The 23,815-nt window shown below is 39.7% G+C and overlaps 2 protein-coding genes across 5 annotated transcripts in view; one reads left to right on the top strand and one right to left on the bottom strand.

Moving 5' to 3' along the window:
* The window catches only part of fancc (FA complementation group C), a 33,093-nt gene extending 12,693 nt beyond the window's left edge, over positions 1-20,400 (top strand). For both annotated transcript variants that reach the window (XM_012918029.3, XM_076890946.1), the window contains 11 exons: positions 2,736-2,843; positions 2,942-3,000; positions 3,587-3,751; positions 4,041-4,194; positions 7,433-7,488; positions 7,596-7,695; positions 9,112-9,187; positions 12,315-12,414; positions 15,650-15,824; positions 16,644-16,856; positions 19,346-20,400. In XM_012918029.3, the coding sequence (XP_012773483.1) occupies positions 2,736-2,843; positions 2,942-3,000; positions 3,587-3,751; positions 4,041-4,194; positions 7,433-7,488; positions 7,596-7,695; positions 9,112-9,187; positions 12,315-12,414; positions 15,650-15,824; positions 16,644-16,856; positions 19,346-19,498 (1,359 nt within the window). In that variant the 3' untranslated portion in view covers positions 19,499-20,400. The remainder of the gene's footprint in view (positions 1-2,735; positions 2,844-2,941; positions 3,001-3,586; positions 3,752-4,040; positions 4,195-7,432; positions 7,489-7,595; positions 7,696-9,111; positions 9,188-12,314; positions 12,415-15,649; positions 15,825-16,643; positions 16,857-19,345) is intronic.
* Positions 20,401-20,677: 277 nt separating this feature from the next.
* aopep (aminopeptidase O (putative)) overlaps positions 20,678-23,815 on the bottom strand; it is a 91,779-nt gene continuing 88,641 nt past the window's right edge. For all 3 annotated transcript variants that reach the window (XM_012918026.3, XM_012918027.3, XM_076890945.1), the window contains one exon: positions 20,678-21,945. The gene's annotated coding sequence lies outside the window, so the exon portion shown is untranslated. The remainder of the gene's footprint in view (positions 21,946-23,815) is intronic.

Here is a 23,815-nt window from a genome sequence, read left to right as displayed (position 1 = left end):
TTTATTTTCAATCTGAGTTGGCTACATGACACAAATGATTTTCTTTCAAAAATCAATGTCTTAAAATGTCCATATACACAAGGTTTATGGGGTCAAAAGTGACACATTTGGCCATTTTGGTGGAAAACTTAAATTGCTCTTGCTTCTTTCCTGTAGCTGTCTTTGTGCCAGGTTTGAGGGCAGTTGCTTCTCTCTTTATTATTTTCTATAATGAGCCTTTTTTGCACTCTTATCCTTCATTTCGTCTTCTTTTTTTGTCTTTGCTGTTTTGACCATCTGAGGTTATACTTCAGTCTTTCTTTGGTTTTGGGAGAATTCAGTCATGGCTTAGTAATTGTTAACAGACACCCATCAAAAACAACCCAAGCCTTTGCGTTGTGCATTTTTCTACATCCTCTGTTTTAATTTTAGATTTATGGAGGGATAATTTCTATGGCAGCAATGGCAGTCAATGTCCCCAAAGCCAACTTGGTTGCTTATGACTTTTAAACTGCAGCCATCGCAGTGCATTCCAGTGTCCCTCTGATATTTCTTCTAACCAGCCTCCCTTCCCTCTCATTCCCCAGCCTCACTGTGCCTCCTTACCAAGGGTGGGATAAGATTGATCGGGTTTTTTTATGCACTCAATGTGCAGAGTTTGAGGGCTCTCAGATGGTAGTTATTGGGTTGTTTTTTGCGACTATGTGGAGGGTAAGCATCTTAGCGTGTTGTAGGGCTTTGCCAAAGAAACCACACATCCTCACCAACAATGCTGCAGCATCCCTACATTGGTTTCTGTTTTTCTGCTTCACTTGAGTTCTTTTCTTTATAAATTGTGCTCCAAAGTCTCCTTTTCTCCTTATCTATTGTTAAGCGCACACTGTTTGTAGTTTTAGGGGATTGGTTCTTTGTGGTATAGATGTTTCTCTGTTTTTACTGCAGCTCTATGTCTAGTGAAGATGTGAGGCTTTGGCTGTTTCTGTTGGATCTCACTTTCCAGTCTGCAACAGTATGTCAAATCTGTGGTTGAGTTGAGGGGATTTCTAAAGTTTAAATCAATCTCTAATTTCATGTTATGGATCTTTGAGTTTTCAAGCACTTCTGAAGGAATTCTGAAGAATATTTTTGTCAAAAATTCAGCGTATCATTCACGAGACCACTGAATGCTGTGTGGCATCACTTTTGGTTTTTAAATGCCAACACTGAAAGTAAAAACAAGGCGATATGTCTCAACGCTTCTTCTGCTGTGACATATTTATTAAATATTTTGAGAAATCGTACATCTTGGCAGTTTTGCTGTTTTATTGAAAGCGGTTTGAGAGTTACTCATGTAGCATTGTGCCTTACACTATGAGCATTGTGTTCCCTCCTGTTGTTCCTTGATTACGACCAGCATTTTTTTGAAGACCAGAATCAGCTGAGTTTATTAGTCTAGTTTATCAGTGTATGATGAGGCCCCTTTTAAAAAATTCTCGTAAAACACCAAGGCCCTCTGTAAGAAGGAATGTTCATCTCTGAAGTTGCTCATATGCTGTCCATACAGTCTCACTTACTGGAATACCTTTTCTCCACTCATGTGTTTCAAATGATGTGATGCCAGTAGAGTCATCCTATATTCCAGTAACTAATTAGCTTTGATGTTATGGATCTTAGGGTTTGGAAAATTGTATCAAAGTCTTGTTATATTGTGATCCACGTACAGTCAAAAGAAAAAAAAATCACTGGACTCTGCAGTCCTGTGAAAAACTAAGTACACCCTTTGATTCATGAGCTTGCAGAACAAGCTTTACCAGCAAAATCTTGAAGTAATCATTTCTCTGGGACTTTATCAGTCTCTCACATCATTGTGGAAGAATTTTGACCCACTCTTCTTTACAGCATTTCTCTAATTCATTGAGGTTTGTGGGCATTTGTGTATGCACAGCTCTCATAAGATCCCACCATTGCATTTCAATTGGATTGAGGTCTGGGCTTTGACTGGGCCACTGCAAAACCTTGATTCTTTTCTTTTTCAGTCATTCTGTTGTCCATTTGTTTCAAGTGTTTTGTCTCATCATCTTGTTCCATCTTGTTCCATTACCCAGTTTGGGCCAAGCTTTAGCTGTTGTACAGACTGCCTGTGATTCTTGAATACTTTGGTATACAGGGGGAATTCATGGTTGACTTGATGCAAGGTGCCCAGGTTCTGTGGCTGCAAAACAAGCCCAGATCACCACCTGTCCATCACTGTATTTCACAGTTAATATAACAGATTTAGGCTGAAATGTGATGTTTTTTGTTAACATCTTTATTTTTTGTCTCATATACAAAGGACATTGTTCCAGATGGCTTGTGGTTTGTTCAGGTGAAATTTTGCAAACCTAAATGGCGCCATCTTTTTAGAGGCGTAAGGCTTTCTTCTGGTAGCAGTTCTAAACCAGCCATGCTTGTTCAGGCTTTTTGTGATTGTCCTTTCATAAGCTTTAACATTTACATTCTAACTAAGGCTAGTAGAGCCTGAGCTCAAGCTCTTACACTTTTTGGGAACTTTCCAGAGTATTGAGCAGTGGGTTGGCAAGGATGTCCGTTCCCGAGAAGATTCTGTAAACACACATTTGAATGGTGCAGACCACCAAACCAATCTTTTATTAGCAGCACCTGATTGCTACTTGCGTTCTTAATTCCTATAGAAGCCATAAGGGTGTTTCTTTTCCACATGGCTCTATGCATACAGTACATATATTTTTCTTCACATTGTGTTTTCTGGCCTTCCACAGAAAGTATTGTGTCAGCTTTCCACAGAAGAAGATGAAACTGCAGCACAAGCGTTAATGAAGTGTACGGGTGTACCAGCTAAAGAGTACCACCTTAAAGTCCTGAGAAAGGTATTATTGCTTTGTTTCTGTTGGTATCATTCATTACATACAAAGATATTGAATTTAACATGCTTTATATGTAAACTGTGCTTTGACCGGCTTTTCAGAAGGTGGCGCTGCTGCAGGAAAACGTTGGACAAAGCTGCACATTATTTAACAGTCAGAGGTAAATGTGAAAAATAAATAAATAAAATATGTAGACCAGCTGGATAAGTGCCATTCATATTTCATCAGTGGGTTGTTTTGTTTCTTAACGAAAATGTTGTAAAATGGTGAAAAAATTAATCATCATAGTTTATATAAAACCTTCTTGAAACTATCTTTAATAAAGGCTAATAAAAGTATTTATTAGCATTTATATACAGCAGAGAAAATAACAAATCCTCACAGTTTAGATCCAGGGATGGTGATGTAATCAGTCATTTAACATCATATTAGCTAACTCTTTGACTAACTGCTGCCACTCTAGAGGACACTAATAGATAGCTTTTGTCAAAGTTGTTAGTATTAGCTTGTAGAATGGTTAGTATAATTATGTGTGCACTTAAAATCACATTTGAATCCAACACACTGTGAATTTTTAAATAATAGGATGTGTGGAAAGGAGGACTGAAAATAAAACTTGAGCCTGGATGGATTTCTGTCTTTTCTATGATAATAGCAGAGTTGTTTATGTTTAACTTGAGGTAAAGTACTGTGTTTCATTGTTCTGGTAACAGTGACAATAAAGATCTATCTTATCTTCCATGTAGGTGTTCATGTGACAGGATTGTGGATATATCAGAGGCATGCATCCCCATTGTCACTTGTCCCGAGGCATCTTCTCTCATTAGTCTATTGCTACAGCGGCCGGTGGCTTGTGTCACAGAAGGTCTCAGTGAAGACTTTCTGAATGCTTTGACCTCTGCTTACTCAAGGTAGTAAAGTATTAAGGGTTTGAAGCTGAATATTTTATGACCTAGTCCATTATCACATTGTATTTACTGTACTATATTGAGCATTTTAATTGTTGTATTTTATAGATTGGAGCATTACATAGGCAAACAAAGGGCGATTTCTTGGCTCATATAGTTGAGATGTAGAAAGGATTTTCCCAAATGTAACCCGGAATTTTATCTGATTGTGATATACATGCATCTACAATATACACAATATTCACAGCTGGGAATATCCATCCAGTGATGTAAGTTATTCTTCTTTTCCCAGGCAGGGTTTGGCATTGGAGGAGCAGGCCTTGGTATCTCTGTGGTATCACAGCTTTTCCAGCCTGGAAGAAGCAGTCCTCAGTCTGTTGCAGTCTGTTATAACTACAGGGTTAACACCACAGAAGCTAGAGCAACAAGTAGCACAGTCACTGCTGGTGGGTAAACGTTTGTTTTCTAGTTATTTTCTACCTTAATTCTGCAGTGTACAAAACGTCAAAAAATACCCATGATTCTCTATCAAAGCCTGAGTTTGAAACCCAGACAATCAGTTATATTGTAAACTTTGAACATTTGAAAATTAGGAGCTGATTTAAAATACATTTGAAACAGTTACATCTAAATCGTACCTGACACGATTGTTGACTAGTCTGCTGGGCTATAGATCAAGTCTCATCTTTTTTCCCCCATCATTTACATTTTATAGCAACAATTTGGCAATACTATTGTAGTTCATGACAGTCACAGAAGTGCCAAAAAGTTTTTAAAAAGTATACGTGCTGTATCTGAAGAGCCGAACTTATGATGAAATACGAGTATCTAAGGATATTGTTGTTTTATGTTGACAGAGTTGGAGAGAATGTGCAGAATGTTGTCCTGTTGTACTGTGAGATTTTCTGCAGTTTTACTGCTGCATGAATTGGCCTCATTTATTCATATATTGGTGATATACTGCTGCTGTTAAATTAGTTTGTTATGCACAAACTTTGACTCATCTGCCCTGAATTACAGGGGCTCGCATGAGAAATCATTGCACACTCCTTATGTGTTAAGCTGCAGTTTTAGCTGCTTCTAATATAGGCCTTGCTGCAAAATTTTGCTGATTATAATATGCATAATTCTGGGAAACATTCCTTTGCTTTTTTTGGTGACTCTTTATGGACTGTTCTTGCCCGGCTAACACCAGTTGGCTTTGCGCTGCATGGGTCTCACATAATTTGGCAAGCTCTTAACCCCATCTCACATCATTTGGCCTGTGCTACACAGCCTTTGCTGTGCCGGGTAAGTACGGAGCTCTCTGTCGCTCGAGTTCTTGGCCACTCCTAAGTTCATATAACTTAAGATCATGTCCAGTCAGAGGTGATTTTGATTTATAAATTGTTATGACTGGTTGATGAAAATGACGTCCTCGTTGCTGCAAAGTGCTCACAAAGTAAAAGCAGTGAGTGGTGTTCTTTTTTTTGGGAGGAGGGGCAACAGAGGCTGCTTTTTTTTTATCCCACATTTAAAACTTGTTTGCCAAATTAGTGAAGCCTCAGTGAGATGTAAGGACAACAATAATAATTAAGTGTGTCACTGAAACAAGACAATTCGAGAAAGCTGTGGAAAAACACTGAAATTAGATACAACAGTGCCAACCCGAATCTGGATGTGTGTCTAAAGCAGACATTTTTTACACATTGTTTGTGCCAAACATCTGTACACAACAATAAAATACTTGTGTGCGCGTTATGAATGGCATCCTATTTACCTAGCCCTTTGATTGCACTCCGAGTGGAAGTTATAAATGTCAGTGAAACTCAAGACGGAAACAAAATTTGACCTGTCATCTTGCTCCAGTTAACTTGGATAAAGTTTGTCAGTTGTGTCACTCTTGTTTTCACAGAGTGATGGTCTACTTGAGCTGTGTATATAACAAGGTAGCAAAGCACACGTTCTCAGTTTTAGATAGGGACATGCTTGTTTGCATGCACTGACACTGCATGCACAAAAATGTGCGTGTCTGCTAACTTCTGGGTTAGATTCCTGCTTCTTCCTCTTTAGTTTGCAGGGACTGCTTTGATGGAAAGTTTTATAAACAGTTGAACTAACTTTGTATATAAGGGATGTAATTTTTGCCTGTTTATTTCTCTGCTCCGGATTTACAATGGCATGTTTGTATGTTTGGGAACCCCTGGACAGATTATTCATGTATATGTTAATATCTGTTTGCTAAAGGGGTTGTACTTTACAAGGTGTGCCTCCACTTTTGGTAGAGCTGTACGATCTCTGATTTTCATCACCTTACACACAAATATATACATTCAGATTCGTGTTTCGTGCATGTTGAGTATACAATGTGTAATATTCTGTCGGGATACAAATAACGTGAGACATAAAAGCACACTGGATTGCGTCTCTCCTCAACTCTTTTGCTCACTTGTTTAGACTACATTCAAAAATGGGAACCATGGAATTACTCTTACATTCCTCATTTCGGCTTGTCCCACCCCCATGTGATCCAGTGAGAAGCGCAGGCCCAATAACAATAAACACTCACTTCCTGGGTCTGACTGCCAAAAACAGAATGTTTGTTGTGTGCTGTAATTGACCCTCCTTGAAGTGTTAGTGGTAAGGTATGGAGGAAGACGCTAAAAAAGTCCCATCTGTTTTTACTAAGGCGGAAACCATGACAGTTCACATGCATGCATGCATGTTGGCATGCAACCCACATAATATGCAGATGTACACTGTTATACATAAACTCTATGGAATTCCATACCCGTGCAAACAGGCTGGTTAATGGTGTCTTCTGAACTGAGAGGAGAGAAAAGAAACACACATGTTATAAAACTAAGAATAAAATCACTTTGTTACAAGATGTTGTAATTACACCACATAAACACTTGGCGGTGCTGTTTATTTCTGTGAATGTAATTGGTCTCATAATTTGGCGCTTTGTGTGGTTAAAAGTCTGCCTAAACTGGTGGAAATGCAATTTAGCGCCCTATTTATATAATCAAGTTCTAACCTATTAGTGTTTTAATTCAAACAGTGAACGGTGAGCTACATTTTTTTTAAAATACTGACACAAGTGGTAGCTCTAAATTGGCTATGTGTAAATTAAATAAGTTAAAAGGCTTACTCCTATCTGCATCCCTTCTGTATCATTCCACTAGCACATTATTTTGCAGGAATAAAGCCATTTCTCCCCCATAGTGAAGTGCTTGTCCTTATATAAGATGGGTGTTGGGTTGGAGGATAATTAGGGACTAGAAAATATGAACAGTGCAGCTGTTAAATTTTTGTGCTGGGGCGTTTAAGAATGTGTTAAATCCAAAACACATGATGAGTGCATTTAAGGAGGAGATGAGAAAGTAATTGTGTGTGGGGGTGTTTGTGTGTACGTGAAGGAAGGGCTGACAGAGTGGTAAACTGAGTGTTTAATGAGGAGAGAGTGAGAACAAGGATAACTGAGGCTTAAAAGCAGAATGTTTCTGGGTGATTCAACAGTGACACCTTCTGGTCAGTATTCTGGACAAACATTCAAAGTGGTTTAATGGGAGCAGGTATTTATTGTCAGTAATTTCTGTATGGATTGGATTGGTAGGGTTTTTTATTTTTTATTTTTTTTATTTTTTTTATTTTTTTAGCATTTGTGAAGTATTTAAATTTTTGTGTGTTTCTGTGTTTCAGCCTAAAGCTTGTGCTCAGCACTGCTCAATATTCTTGGTTGTAAATGACATCTTTAGGTGAGTTCTGGCTGAAATATGTTATGTTTGTGTAGAAAGTCAGTATATATTTCTGGTGCTTACTGAATATTACAGTGATATGCTGTTACTGAACGTGTACTTTGCAGGTCCATCCTTAAGCAAGCTGAAGGAAATGAGTCTGTTAAGACTCTGGTCCAAACCTTTACCAAGTGTTTCCTGAGGGAACTGGCACTGCTGAAGCCTCAGGTCAGCTACAATAAATGCATACATGTTTGTTTCTTGCAGCACTGCAAACAGTCATTTGACTAATAGATTATTTCAGTCTATTCATCTCTAGTTTCTGAAAACATTTTGACAAAGGCTTGGATTCGCAAAGTTGCATCTGAACAAACCACAACACTTGCAACACTGCAACAATGTCCTTTGGACATTTGAGACCAACATCGAGATATTTGGCCATAATGCACAAAAAAAACCCAAAACACAGCAGATCAGCACAAAACCTCATACCAAGTACGGTGATGGAGAGGTGATGATATGGGCTTGCAACAGGACAGGGATCTCAGTCACAGCGGAAAATCTGCAATGGAAGGGAAAAGAAGAGAGTCCAGGTGCTGCTCAAAGTCCAGTCAAATTGTGACAGGACCTTAAGAGAGTTTTGCATAAATTATTTGCCACAAACTTCACTCAGTTAAAGCATTGTCATAAAAAGAACTAAATTTCTCCATGACAATGTGAGAGCCTGTTAAAGTCATACAGAAAATGATCACTTCAGCTTATTGCTGCTAAAGGTGATTCTACAAGCTACTGAATCACAGTTTTTCAGCAGGCCGTATGGAGTCCTGTGAAAACTTTCTCTTTCACAGGATTGTAGGTGTCGAGCAGATTTTCTCCAGTGATTCTTATCTAGCGTGGAAACTAAAGAAAGGGTACTTTTAAACCTGAGGGTTATACACAAACACAGCAGTCGACAAGCAATTACCTCTAGAGCTGCAGGAAAAATCCCTTACTTGATGAATCCTCCACTTTATTATCACTTGAACTCCAGCTGGGAACCTGCTGCTCACACCTAACACAGCACATTTCACACCCCTGCATCATAGACAATGAATTCACATCATCAGTTTGCAGGTAAAAACTCTGTACAGATAAATGTGGAAACCACTGTGAGCTCTTACACTTCTGTGTCACTGTGTACTTTCCAACTTTTGCTAAAACTCTCAGCCCTCAGCTGACACATGTTCTCTGTCACTGTTTGGGGAGCATTCATCCAAACAGTTTGTGGGACTGTAAGGAATAATCTGGCACTTACATGTCAGCCATTCCAGAAAACAGATGTGTTACTATGTAGGGATGATGTATTATCTGCTATGCAGCTTTGTGAGTAGAGCGTTTCCTTTCTTTTCACCTCTATTAACCACTAGATGGCAGTGCTATAGTGCATTTACAGTGGCCTCGATTTTAATGGCTGTAGTCACCCTGCACAAAACGCTACCTATTACACGCTACATTACACATTAGCACCAACTGTATCACTGTTACACAGCCTCCCATTCAAAATGCCATTTTTCAGGCTTTCAGAGCACACTGATGCATGAGTTGAAGGAAACTGTGATTTACATTGATGAAGCTGAGGTAAAAATGTGCTTTGTGTTGTTTCAGACAAGCATATCTGTGAAAGCCTTCTTCCCACAGTCGCCTTCAAGTCTGCTGGTTCCCCTCTTGACGATGCCATCAGGTCAGTGTGCAGACACACATGTTGTGTGCGTCATCGTCTGCTTTTGGATGTTTCACTCTGACACTATGCACAAAACCCATCACTGTGAAGAAGACCGTGATTAGTTACGCTTTATCACTGTGTAAACAGTTTTCCTGCAGCAGAATGAACGGTCTTTTGTGCGTCTTGTTCTTGCTAATCAATAGTAGTTAGTTTATAACTATGAAGCCTTTTATGTCAGACATGAAAAATGGTGATTTGAAAAGAAACGGAGGCTTAGGTGTCAGTGCCTGTGTTATTGGGATAGCTGTTTTCCTGTTTTTTATAAAAATGAACAAATGAAAATATGGGTCATCATACATAAACACACAAAGCATTTTTATTTGTCTTATCAAAAAGGATCAGTATTATCTATGCTGGATGTGTATCACTGTGCTAACAGTTTTTGTGTTTGGGAATCTTTACAATTAAAGAGATGCACAGTAGGTGAGTGCAGGAGCAAAACGGAGCAGTAAGCTTATCAGTGTGTGCCCAGACTGGCCTGTAGGCAGGAATGATTTACATGAATGGAGCCATTTAGGGACACGCTGGAGCCCAGCCAGAACTCAGAGTTAATTATTACTGTGTGTGTGTGTGTGTGTGTGTGTGTGTGTGTGTGTGTGTGTGTGTGTGGTGAAGGGCAATTTTTCACCAGGGACTGAATAGAAATGGTACTGAGAAAAGTAGAAGATTTTAGGATTTATTATGATTCGTGCCCTCTCTGAAAAAGCCACGAATTACATTTTAGCATTGCATTGTTAAAACACAGCCTTGGGAAAAAACTTGGATCACGCTGACAAGTATTTGAAATATTTATTCAAGTTTGTTTGTCAACCTCAGGTGTCATTTGGACTGCGTTTCTGTGAAAAAATTTGGTTTGCGGTGGGAAATCTATTTTTTACAATGCAATGTGAAAAAACTATTTTAACAGCAGTTAAAATGAATCCTGAAAAGCACAAGAAAGTAATCACAGTTGGGCCATTTCTGCTTTGAAATTACACTCATTGGCCACTTTTCAGGTACACCTGTTCAGCTGTTTGGTATTGGTATGCAGTTAGAAATGGTCAAAACAACCTGTTGAAGTTCAAAACAAGCGTTGGAATGGGGAAGAAAAGTGATTTAGGGCAGCGGTCCCCAACCTTTTTTGCACCATGGACCGGTTTATGTCTGACAATATTTTCATGGACCGGCCTTTAAGGTGTCACAGATAAATACAACAAAATAAAACCAGTACCGGTACCAAAAAAAAGAAGATTTATTGATAACACACGGGAAAAGACTCAGGGAAACAGAGTTAAGGATAAAAATAACAATAAAAAACGATTAAAAACCCTGAAAACCATAAATTTCACACCCGAGCCTCAACTCTCGTGGCCCGGTACCAAACGACTCACGGACCGGTACCGGTCCGGGGGTTGGGGACCGCTGATTTAAGGGACTCTGGATGTCATATGGATTTCAGAAAATGTTCCAATGAGATTTTCCCACACAACCATCTCCGGAGTTTACAGAGATTGGTCCAAAAAAGAGAAAATACCAAGTGAGCAGCAACTCTCTGGGTGAAAACGCCTGTTGATGCCAGGAGTCAGAGGATAATTGCCAGACTGCTTTGAGCAGATAGGAAAGTAACAGTAACTGAAATAACCACTCCTTACAACCAAAGTATCTGTGAACACACAAAACATCAAACCTTTAAGCAGATGAGCTACAGCAACAGAGGACCACACTGGGTCCTATTCCTGCCAGCTAAGAAAAGGAAACTGAGGGTACAGTTCACACAGGCTCACCAAAATTAGATAACAGAAGTCTGTAAAAATGTTGCCTGCTCTAATGAGTCTTGATAGCTTCTGATGACTGCTTCCAACAGGGTAATGTAGGGTAATGTGAACGGTTGTTTTGTTTTGTTTTTAAACATGACTGTGAGTGCACTGTACTCTTCCACAGTCACCAAATCTCAATTCAGTAGAGCACCTTTTGTTAGTTTCCATGAGTTGTGAGCTCGAGTTTTTACTTTTGTAATTTCAGTAGTTTTGTTTTCTGATCCTTGTGTTGGATACCTCTTGTATTATCTGTGTCTCTACTTTAGTTATTGATGACTTTAGATTTATTAGTTACCTTCCTGCTCCTTTCCTTACCTCAGGCCTGTGATTCTTTGTGTTTCTGTAAAGAGCTCAGCAATAAAGCTCCCTTTGTGAGATTACTTTTGGTCTCTGGAGTCTTGCATCTGGGTCCACTCCCTGTCTACCACACATCCGAACCGTGACACCTGTGGGATGTGGTAGAAAGGGAGAGAACCATCTGTGATTTGAAGCGAAAAATCTGCAGCTATTGTGTGATGCGATCATGTCAATATGGACCAACATTTCTGAGCGATGTTTGCAGCACCTTGCTGTATCTGTAACACAGAGAATGAAGGCAGTTCTCAGCTCAACACTAGCAAGGTGTACCTAACAGAGTGTCCAGTGAGTGTAAATGTGCAAGATATTTGGAGGATTGTTTATGTATTTTACTAATAAAAAGCTTAACTATTATCTTAGCTAAATATAATTATATTATCTATTTTAATATATGTGAACATGCTTTTTTTCTGGTAATATGATAAGATTTAAAGATTTAACAAATCTAAAACGAGGCTGTCAAAGGTATACAAATATTTATTGGTTTTGGTCCTCTTATCCGTCTATTTCAAACTAAGGGAATAAATTTATCTATGAAGATCTCTTTTTGGATTCAGTGAAACTGCTGTGCCATTTTTGCTGTATTTTGACTTTCAATAGACCAAATAATTTTCCCGTAAATGTAGAAAATAGCTGGCAGATGAATCAATAATTAATATAATTGCTGGTTGCAGCAGTTTGCGGTGTTATGGGGAATTAAATGTTGGAGTCACATTTTGATTCTTGGGTTATTGTAGTGCTACATTTACCACACACATATTTCAGTAATATAACTTTTCTAATAATAATAATAATAAACTTATTTTTCATTATTCTTGAATGGTTAGTTCAAGATTGACTTAATAGTTAGCTTTGGATCAGTGGATTGTAAGAAGCGATTATTTGTGCAACAAGCCATCATTATGTCATTAAATCTGAATCTGTTCTTGCAGAGATGCCTCAGGGGGCTTGGAGAAATCACCTGAACTGGCTGAGCAGCTCATTACAGAGACTGACAGAGGAGGAAGAGGAGGGAGACGGCAGAAGCACCAGGTTAGAGTGAGAATGGCTCGCGGAGAGAATGTGTTAATGTGTGCCTGCTTCCACCACCCTACTGAATGCCTGTGCGGTGTTCTTATTTCCATTAGCTCTTGTTGAGGGGGTGGTTAGTCAGATATTTTTCCCTTGCCTCACAGTACAGAGGTCCTGGAGGAGTGCGTAGCTTCTCCAAGCATTCATTAGAGGCTATTAGCTTAGGAAAGAGAGAACTGTGGAGAATACAAGTGAGTGGGAAAATGAGTGGAGAAGAAGTGGATAGAGTAGAAAAAAGATATAACGAAACAGAGAAAAGTAGACTATTTAGTCTGGGATTCATGAAAAAAGAGAATAGGGGTTTCTGATTAAAAGAACATCAACTAGGTGATGTCGTGGAGATGGAGACGGATGACTTGATGCCCTTCAGCTGCGGTTTTTAACAGGGCCCATTATCCCCACTGTCGCCTCATTCTGGAGTTGAGTGCAAAATTCCCAAAACATTGTTCGGAGCCAGCGGTGGGAAAGTAGTGTGTTGTGTTGCTCCAAGCAAAGTTGCAGCTGCCAAGGCCCTGCAGAGGGCTGCTGCTGTTCCTATTTGGAAGCCAAGTGGAGAGAGGGAAGATGAGGAGGAGAGCTCTAATGATGGTATTAGGGAAATCTGAGAACGAGATCCTTATCGCTCTTCTGACTTGAAGTCATTCTTGCTGTTGCAGCTGTGAAGCTCTGTTCGCTCTGTTGTCTTTGTCTGCCCAAATCTCAATTTCTTTGCCAATATTTCTTCTTTCTCTTTTTACTTTTAGATTTACGGTTCTCATTTTTTATAAAACATTAATCTAACGAGAAGCAGCTTGCCTACAATATGAACTTGTCTACGAATGATGAGAAAATACAGAGAATATTGATACCTTTCAAGATCATAACCATCAGCTGATTGGTTTGGACATCAAAGGACATCAGACCTTGTTGCTAATTACGCAGAGCCCATCACGAATCGTGATGGCTGAATGAAGGTTTTCTAGTTTTGTACAAATGTAGTAGTTTGAGGTGTTGTTTATGATGCTCATCAATAGATCAGACAATGACTTAGATCTGCATCATCTGCATTTAAGTCGCTTTGATCTTCCATTGATCCTGTCAATGGGGGTGTGCTAATTTCCATGGCAGGGACTCAGTTGTGGTTCATTCATAAAGTCCTAATGAGTCAGTTGACAGCCTGCTATCAGAGTTTTTTTTTCTGCTCTACACTGAACACCAGATTGTTTTAGTATAATTTTGCTCAGTTGCCATCTCAGTTTGACAGCATGTATTTAAAACAACAACAACAAACAAACCATCTTCTCTTCTTTATGGCCACTTTTTTTCAATGTTTGGAAAGCAGCCTGGGTATAAATTGTTAGGCTGACAGTCAGCAGTTGTATTTTCCACCAGGACTTTGGGGGAAGGCTTTGTAGAGGGGAAAGTTGTACATATTCACACAAATACCTCGGAAAAACTGAGACTAAGTGCCAAGCTATTAACAAACTGAACCAGACCACCCAACTGGATCAGCAGCTCCTGTGGAAGACTGTACTTCCCCAGTTGTCTCAGGAAGTACATCCTCTGCTGGGTCTTTTTGAGGATGGAGTTGATGTTGGTCTCCCACTTCAGGTCCTGGGAGATGGTTGTACCCAGGAACTTGAAGGTCTTCACAGTTGACACAGGGCTGTCTGATATGGTGAGGGGGAGCAGAGTTGAGGGATGTCTCCTGAAGTCCACTGTCATCTCTACAGTCTTAAGAGTGTTCAGCTCCAGATTGTGCTGACTGCACCAGAGTACCAGCCGCTCAACTTCTTGCCGGTATGCAGACTCATCACCATCTTGAATGAGGCCAATGACAGTGGTGTCATCTGCAAACTTTAGGAGTTTGACAGCTGAGTTCTTGGAGGTGCAGTCGTTAGTGTAGAGGGAGAACAGTAGTGGTGAGAGGACACATCCTTGAGGGGCACCAATACTGAGGGACCGGGTTTCAGAGGTGATCTCCCCCAGCCAAACTTGTTGCTTTCTGTCTGTCAGGAAGCTGGTGATCCACTGACAGGTAGCTGGTGACACGCTGAGCTGGGAGAGTTTGGAGGAAAGAAGTTCAGGCACAATGGTGTTAAAAGCCGAACTAAAGTCCACAAACAGGACCCTGGCATAAGTTCCTGGGCGGTCAAGGTGTTGCAGGATGTAATGCAGCTCCATGTTCACTGCATCATCCACCGACCTGTTTGCCCGGTAGGCAAACTGCAGAGGGTCCAGCTGGTGGCCTGTAATGTCTTTCAGGTGGGCTAACACCAGTCGTTCGAAGGATTTCATGACCACAGATGTTGACATAGTTGACATAATCAGTCATGAATTTTTAAGCATAAATGACCAGCATGTAGGATTTATTGGCATCTTGCAGTTTGGTTGCAGATTGCGAGCAACTAAATACTCTTCCGTCACTCCTCCCTTTCCAAGAGTGAAGCTAAGCCACACAGGAAAGCTCTCTCTATATATATATCCAGTTGGTGCTCTGTCCACTTTGGGCTCCTGTAGACATATTGCTGGCACAACATGGTCTACTTGATGGAAGAGTTTTTTTTTTTAGCTTACAAAAAAAAATAAAATAAATAATAATAATGGATTGGATTTATATAGCACTTTTCAAGGCACCCAAAGCGCTTTACAATACCACTATTCATTCACTCTCACATTCATACACTGGTGGAGGCAAGCTACAGTTGTAGCCACAGCTGCCCTGGGGCAGACTGACAGAAGCGAGGCTGCCATATCGCGCCATCTGCCCCTCTGGCCAACACCAGTAGGCGGTAGGGTAAAGTGTCTTGCCCAGGGACACAACGACCAGGACAGAGAGCCCAGGGATCGAACCGGCGACCTTCCGGTTACAGATGCGATTCCCAACCCCCTGAGCCACGGTTGCCCCAAAAAAAACTTCTACTTACAGGTGATTATACACTAATTTAAACATAATCGTGAATCCTATACTTCTTCTAAGCTACAATTCCCCCTAAATCCTACAAACTGTTGGTTTAATATAACTGATGGTGTTTGCTATTGAATTATTCATTTTTTTAAAAAGAAATTGTACCCTGTGAGGTATGTGTTCATATAATATATGTTCTCTCATGTGGTACAGTGTCTTTTCGGTAACAAATCACTTCCCAATGATACCCACTGTTCATGAAGGGTTCTACTTCTGCTGTTAAATGCTGCTTCTCCTAATGTCCTGCAGGGGGCACCACAACGTGTTTGAGGCCTGGTTCCTGCTGGTTCAGTGTGCCCACTGGGTACAGGTGGCTGTCCAGCTGCTGGTCACATCTGGGACTGAAGATGGTGATCCCTTTCTGTGGCTGTTGATATTCTACCACTACCCCACCAAGAGGTGGCACCACAGAGCTTCACAGCTGGTGAGTTTGTTTGTTTTTTGCATAAATCATTTTAATCTAGTTATATGAAATCCAAAATTTTCCACTTAAATAATTGCTTAGTAAGTGTTGAACTGATCGATGCAGATATTTCTGCCCCGTCATTATAAACTAAGAAGGCAACCGGGGATCTTCTTAAATAGACTTTGTTTGAAAACCAGTTTGTTCCAACTATTTCTCTTCTTTTACCAACACTGCGGCAGCTAAGTGCTTCAGCATAACTCGGCAACATAACATCGGGGATAGTCTGTTATTTGCAGGTCTGTTGTTGTTGAAAGCAAAAGAAACAATACAGAGGGGCAAAAAACGGAATAACACATTAATGAATTAATTATGGATGACCCCTAACTGAGAGGGAGGGAGGGAGACAGTGGTGAAGAGAGGGAGAGAGATATAGATGAGAGGGCTGGGTGGAAAGGGTGATGTAGTATTGATTTCTCAGTGAGTGTCTGGGCCAGCTTTGCCTGAGTTTTACCTCTCTGTCTCTTGCTTGTCCGCCTCCCATCATAACCCTTGGAGACTCCACCATCTCCTCTACTACAGTTGTACGTTCTTCTCTGCTAGGCTTTCTTGTTGTCTCATTTTTGAATTAGCAGTCTGTTTGTCATTTATTTTTTTACATGAAAGACACCAGAAGACCCGTTAAATCTGACTTGGTTGAAATTGAGCATGCTCTCTTTCTTTCTTTCTTTCTTTCTTTCTTTCTTTCTTTCTTTCTTTCTTTCTTTCTTTCTTTCTTTCTTTCTTTCTTTCTTTCTTTCTTTCTTTCTTTCCTTTCTTTTTAAACATCTTTCCCACCAGGCACGGGCCAAAGAAGCTTGGAACCACATACGCACTCTTTTCTCAGGCGCAGCTCATCCTCTTCCCAGCGACCGCCTGCAGTCACTGGGCACGCTGGTTTCACCACAACCTGAGCAGCAATCATTTGCTCCATCATTGACTGTCAGCCTTTTGGTTAATGTTGCCGTTTTCTGCCAGCTACCACCAAGTGGCTCGGCAGAGGTTTTACAGGCGGTGAGGAAAACTGTTTCTCTTCTGTCATTTTCAGATTATTGTTCCATCCAGTTCTTATTAAATGCAAAGCTCAGTATGCATAATGCTTGAAATGCTGGACCTTAGATACAAGCTACTGACAAAGAAATGCTTCAAAGGGTCCATTTTATAGAGAAAGATGTTAATCATTTCGGCCCTCCTTTCATGCTGTATGCAAGGTTTGATCTGAATGTTCTGCAAATGAAATCCATTTAAATCAGGAAACATACATAATTAAAACCTGGCTAGTTTTCCCCTCAAGGTTGTGTCCTTGGGATACCTATAGACTACTTCCACACCCTCTGCTAGTTTTCAGAAGGTTGACCAGTCAAACTCGTGCAAGCTCCTGTGTCAAACTGGCCCAACGTCCATGTCCAAGGTCATTGCAGTAATGATAATTAGGTCTCAGGGATAGGTGGAAGGGTCCAGGAATTACTGGCTACACCAGCACAGTCTTAGCCCACCACCCATTCAAGCTGATGGGTGAACATTTTGACACACTGGATCATCTCAGATACATAAGTACGAGTGCAAATGATTGGTCTGAAAGAAGGTGGTGGTCCATAGAAACTATTTTATGTTGACAGCTGTTTTTTAAATGTGACTTTCTTTAACTCATTCACTCACACAGACACACACAAAAAGTAGGTACACCAGCACTTTGCATAACCTACTGGGTTGGAGGGTTCAGTGTCCTGCACCGGTCTTTTTTTCTACAATTTCATTGTACATGTACAGTGACAGTAAAGTGCTTTTCTATTCTAATCTATTCTTGGACATTTGGACAGGTTGAAACATGGATCAGATGCAGCCATCTGAGAATATTTCTCGATTCTCTTTTTGACAAAGTCAATCCTGTGGCAGGTCTTTAAAGCCTCTAAAACATATATGAAGTCTGTCATCTTTATTATGCTTTAAAAGTGTAAAGTTTGGAGAAATGTGACATGTAATTCCCAATAGCAATACCAACACTTTGGGAATGTGAATCATTCCTAGTATTTAATGCCTTTCAATCCCGATCACAGATCTGAGTGCGTTTTGTATAAAAATTGGCAAATACTTATTTCAAAAGCTTGCCTTACACTATTAACTATTAGAAAACAGTTATATGTTTAGAAAATATTTATTTTTAAAATTAATTTCTTTTTTTAAGCACAAATACCCTAAAACACCCCCGTTCATTCAAGTTCAAGTTCATTTGCTAATATAAGTCATTAAAAAACACAAACTTGTTCATTACTGTTGTACAGCCTTAATAGTAATATTCTACATTAGATGTTTTTCCCCCTATTAATACATTTTTATATATATATATATATATTTTTTTTACGTTTAAAGTCTGAAATAAAATAAATTGTCCCACATTTGTCCGTCCGTCCTGTTACTCTTACCAGTCTTTTTGGATAGCTCCCCTCTATTGGTCTGCTAGTTACATGACTCACAGTAAGTTGTATTAGTGTTTTGGAGGGAAATCCTCTATAAAAGCCAGAGTAAACATCAATCTTTCATCAACCGTTTCCCCCCCATGTTTCAGAATGGTTCACAGATGCGTTAAAGCATAACCTGTTCACCCTGTTACCCTTATTTACAGTGTAAACAGATATTCTTTTGTAATTCCGATCACATGGTTCATAAACATGTTAAAAATAATGTTTATGGTCTTCATTTGCTAGCCTGTTGTGCATCACATGAGGAATAATGATTGATTTAAGAATAAAACGTCCACCCTGTTACTGCTTTCCACAATAAGAGGGTGGATACACAGTAATGGGCAGGTAGATCATTGGTGTGATATGTACATTTCTGTGTGTATTTGAAATGTATTCAAAACCATGAGGTGAAAAGCTGTTTAGTTTGAATAATCTTTTTCCATATTTTCGTATCTAAACCCCAAAACATCTTAGGCAGCAACACTGTCCATGTAAAGGAAGAATATTAAAAATTAGGTTTGCTAATTGGAGATAAAATAAACTGACATGATTGTATTTCTATTTTTTATATTATACCTTGTATATAAAATAAAACTTATAACAAAGTCAAAATGTATAAATGGCAGTGGTTGCTGTAGCTGTTGTCATGATTAAAATAAGCAAGCATGACGTGAGGCTTTATTTTGAAGTACTTGTACGTTATCATTTCTTTGCTTAACTAAAAAGTTATTTTAGTATTTCATTTTTATGTGTCTCATATGCATCAAATCTAATGATGTAACATGTACTTTAACTTACGTGTGAATGTGGGAAACACAAGATTTTTCTACACGTTCCAATATTAAGAATTATCTGGTGTCATATTATAAACGTGAAGTCAGGTTTCTTTATGATTATGCCCATGAGACGAGATTTGGTTTTTCTGGTGATGATTTTTGGCCCAGTCACGGCAATAACTGTTGTGTGTGTGTGTGTGTGTGTGTGTGTGTGTGTGTGTGTGTGTGTGTGTGTGTGTGTGTGTGTGTGTGTGTGTCAGTCCAGGTGGTGGATCAGTCTGGTCTGCTTGATGAAGCAGCATGTGTTCTCAGCTCACTGGAGCTCAGACTAAACGAAGGATGCTGTTTATCAAGAGACACAGTTCATCTAAGGATCAAGGAACTTCAAAAGACGATAACGCAAATGCATTCAGAGTGAGCAATAGGCACACACGCACAATTACATACCAAATTGTACAAAACCACGCAACTGTGAGCTCATCCCTGGGCTTTTAGCTCGTTTGCAGAATAACAAATAGCCATGCTCTCTTGTTGATATACCGTGGAGCGGTGACAGGACTGTGTCAAAACAACGGAGCCAGGTCACAGACATACGCACACAACAAACAACTGCCGAGACCCACAAGGACACTCTGCGTGACAGATCACGCTGCATAGCAGCAGCAGCTCGTACGACGTGTCAGAGTCCTCCCACTCTCATAATTGCCTCACAATATAAATCCTTCATGCTACACATGCCGACTGTAAGACGTAGGTTTGTGGGGAGGAAAGCCAAACGCCAGTTATCGTCGTGTAATTACTGTTTCTGGCTTGAAAAACATGCTCCAACAGTGCTGAGTGTATGATAAATGTAAATGATTAATGTCACTCATGCAGATATTTCTGTATGTACTTGTACTGTATGTAAATAGCTTTATTGTTTGTAAAGCTCAAGGTCTAGGTCACATTTGATTTAAAACTGGAAGCAAACGGTGCTTTTAGATTACACTTACTGTTACTACTAGCTGACTGCTGGAGTTGGATAGAATGTAAACAAATACATGTGCATGTATTTATGCAAACTATGCATGTATAGTTTGTAGAATAATTAATTTTTGGCTTCTTTCATTATTCAGGAAATAGTTTTTGTTGTATGATGCATCATTCAAATGAAAAATTAGAGTGATTTCTGGAATTTGTGCGCTTAAAAATGTCATTGAACCATTAAGTATTAGCAGAACATTAGTGCTGCGCTGTTTTTTGTTATTTTTATGCTCTGGATTTGTGAAACAAAAGATATACATCCTCATATTAATCAATTAAATGCACTTGTTATGAAACACCTTATTATAAGTCTCCTCGCCTTCTTATCCTCTGCATGTCATAGTGGGACATAAGACCACATCAAGTTCCCTCCACGCTGAGCTTCCCTCCAGGTGTAGCCCATCTCCTGTAGCTCTGCCGCAACATTTCTCCTCCAGGTGGTATGGAGTCTGCCCGGCTGTAATAAGTGTCTCGGATATGTAATTTACATATAAAATCAGTGTAACATCCACGAGTGCCTGACTAATCTTCAGCTTTTCTCTGTTTTGTCTCTAAAACAAAAGCTGTACACGGATTTTTAACAAAACATCATTTTATTTTAACATAAACAGCAAATACAAAAAAATCTATTATACACAAACAGGTTTGCCGTTAGTATCTGCAGAGCAGCACATGTAGAAATGCCCTGAGAGTTGCCTGTTTCAATACAGGAAAAAAACCCGAAAAAACTCGAAAAACATTACTCACCTCAAAGAATTTCCAGTCTAAACTCCAAAGAACCGAATCGTGACTTTAGACTAAACAGACTCACACTTACACACACACCTACACAAACAGACACTAACAGCAGCTCAGCTTGGATGAACATGCAGTGACTTTTCCTTGAAATATGTTTTGTTTTGTTTTTTACATAATTACATTATTTCTTTTCTATTTTCTCTTTCCACACCAACAATACAACATCTCATAATGAACAGATTGTATAGTTATGGGTTACAATTCACTTTTCAATTCACTTTTTTTCCTACATTTAAATAGGAGAATGAAATTGGATTAACTGACTGGTGGGAAATCAGCAAACAGTCAAAAATTGAGCCAAATTTGACGGATGAGGTTAAACGTTGTCCGTACAAATATTTTGTGTGTAACTGAGTCATCTAAAGCTGTTAATCAATTTATTCATTAACCAAATATATTAAAATGTGCAGAACTTTCCATTTTAGTGGTTAACAATTTCCAGTCACTGGCATTGTACATTAACCCTCTGAGATCCAAGTTGCAATTAGTTCTAAAAAGCACGCCACTTCCAAAGATGCATAAATGCATTGAGTTGCTGTCATATGATTGGCTGATCAGAAATCTGCTTTTAGAAGCAGTTGAATGGGTGACCCTAACAAAGTGGCTGTCTTGGCAATCATGGAATAAAGACAATAGAGACTCTATACAGACCCATCACACATTATGTCTTATTTTACACAAATATCTGTTTCTTTTTTCATATGAGGGGGTCGGGATTAACACCTTTGATGACTCAGTCCTCAGAGGGTTAATAAAATATGAATAATTACTTCAGCTGACCAGCAAGTATACCAGCATTCAAGCCTCCGGCTGACTAATTGTGCACATATCTAGCACATACCAGCTATTTCTTAGACTTGAATGAACAGAACTGCTGTGCTCCAAACTTTGCCAGTTGGTCTTAGTTGCAGAGCATGAATACAACCCTCTGGTTTTCACACTGCTGAGCTATTCTGCAGCATCCAGGCAAACGAGCAGGTGAGTGCTGGACTCTCGTGCGACTGCTGTGCCAAACTCCTGTCCCTCCTGTCTGTAGTCAGCAACCTGGAAGAAAATGAAGAATATGTTCACACAGGAGCCTTACAGAACATTTGGTAGATGCTTACAATGCTCTAACGGGTTATCTATGTGGTGTGAAGACAAACACACAATGCAGGTTTTAGTCTAGTCTAAGGAATCCAACGCAGGTGTCATTGGCTAAGATGCAGGACATACAAGTAGAAAATATTTCGATTAAATAAAACACATTTTTATATCCTAAAAAGACATTTTTCCGTTTGCTCTCAATGTCACCAAGTTCAAAATCCAAAATATTCAACAAAAACAACGACAACAGTACATTTAAAGTGTTAACCAATATCTTTCTGCAGCCAGGTTTACCAAGAAGTCCCAGGCCTATCACACAGATGTTTTTTTTAAAAATACATTTGCTCCCAAATATTTCTTCACCCGTTAATAAAACGATGTAGAGTATTCTCTTAAAAAAATACAATGCATTTAATCTGACTCCAGCGCCCCTGCTGTGTGGAAGCTGCCGTCCCGCCATGGATCGATCGTATTTCTAAACCCCCAAAACTGTTCCATAACTCATATCTTTCATGTGACGTCCGTTTGGTTCTGCTCTGGTGGTGAGTGGACTGGATTCCTGTTCCTGCTGAACTGAGCCAGTGATTCTGTAGGACTGATTATCAGCTCAGTAGGCACAGAAATCCAAGTCCAGATCTCTCGTTCTCACTCCATCTCTCATCAAGTGCTGGCTACGAGCATTGTTTTTTCCCTTTGTAATGAGGCAAAAAGCAATTCCAACTCAGGTAGCATGTCGAGCAGCGTTCCACCCACTTTGCTAAACCCACGAGAAAAACCGTACAGCTGACACTGTTGGATTTCCCCAGCTGTTGAACGTTGCGGCTCGCATGGTTGAAACTTAACAAGTGTCAGCGAGGCCACCGATAGATGGTGGGAGCTGGCACAAATTAAGTGTACATTTTTGACATTCAAAGAAAAAAACTACAAGGGTACTTCGAGTGTCTGATCATAAAAATAGAAATTTTAAACCCATCAAATCCACATTCCACTCCCTGCTTGCGATGAGCATCTGTACTTGGTTCAAACTGCTTATCCTTTGAAATGGAATTCAATGCTTCAACTCCCTGAAATACACTCGATGTTCAACAGCCGATCAGTCGAGTTTCACATGCATGAGGAGAAGAAAATGTGGGCGTTGTGGGGCGAATAAGTTTATTTTCGGTCTCTTTATACAATGTTGCTTTGTCCTTTGATGTGCAGAGGACCATTTCCTTCCCATTAGAGTGTAATAAATCACCTTTTGGATACGGGCTCTGATGGCAATTCCTCTCTTTTACAGGCCTTTGATGGTCATTATTCTTTTAACAGGCCCTAAATATAGGTCTAAAAATGGCAGGCTCCACATGGCCCTCATTTCTAATTCACACATCTATCCTCGTTTAGCCGCCATTTTCTCGTTGTTAATATAGAGCGCTGTAATGCCTCCTCACGGCTTCCATTCCAAAAAGACTGACCGGTTTTAAAATACATTTTCAACCATCTGTCACTGTTTTGATCAGGGAGCCGTTGGTCCAGAATAGTATAGATTTGCATTACAATTAGCTGGATAAAAAGTGGACTCTGGCACACACTACACCCACATCTGATCAGAGGTTATACTGCAAGTTAAACTATAAAGTCAGATTCACTCTCTGCACATAGCCCAGCTGCACAGCTGATGGGCGCACTTCATTTTGTGGAATTCATTTTTCTGAGATGCGTTTTGTTCACATATTGTTGTATAACCCGTTCAAAATAACTATTTTTTGTGTTATGTGAAGTAGGACTGAGTTCTACTGATCATTCCGTTGGAAGAAGTTGCAAAGGAAAATATAGTCGTCCATGATAA

Source organism: Maylandia zebra, linkage group LG12, assembly GCF_041146795.1.
Source record: "Maylandia zebra isolate NMK-2024a linkage group LG12, Mzebra_GT3a, whole genome shotgun sequence".
Taxonomy (NCBI): Eukaryota; Metazoa; Chordata; class Actinopteri; order Cichliformes; family Cichlidae; genus Maylandia; species Maylandia zebra.
This window is presented reverse-complemented; position numbering and strand designations above follow the sequence as displayed.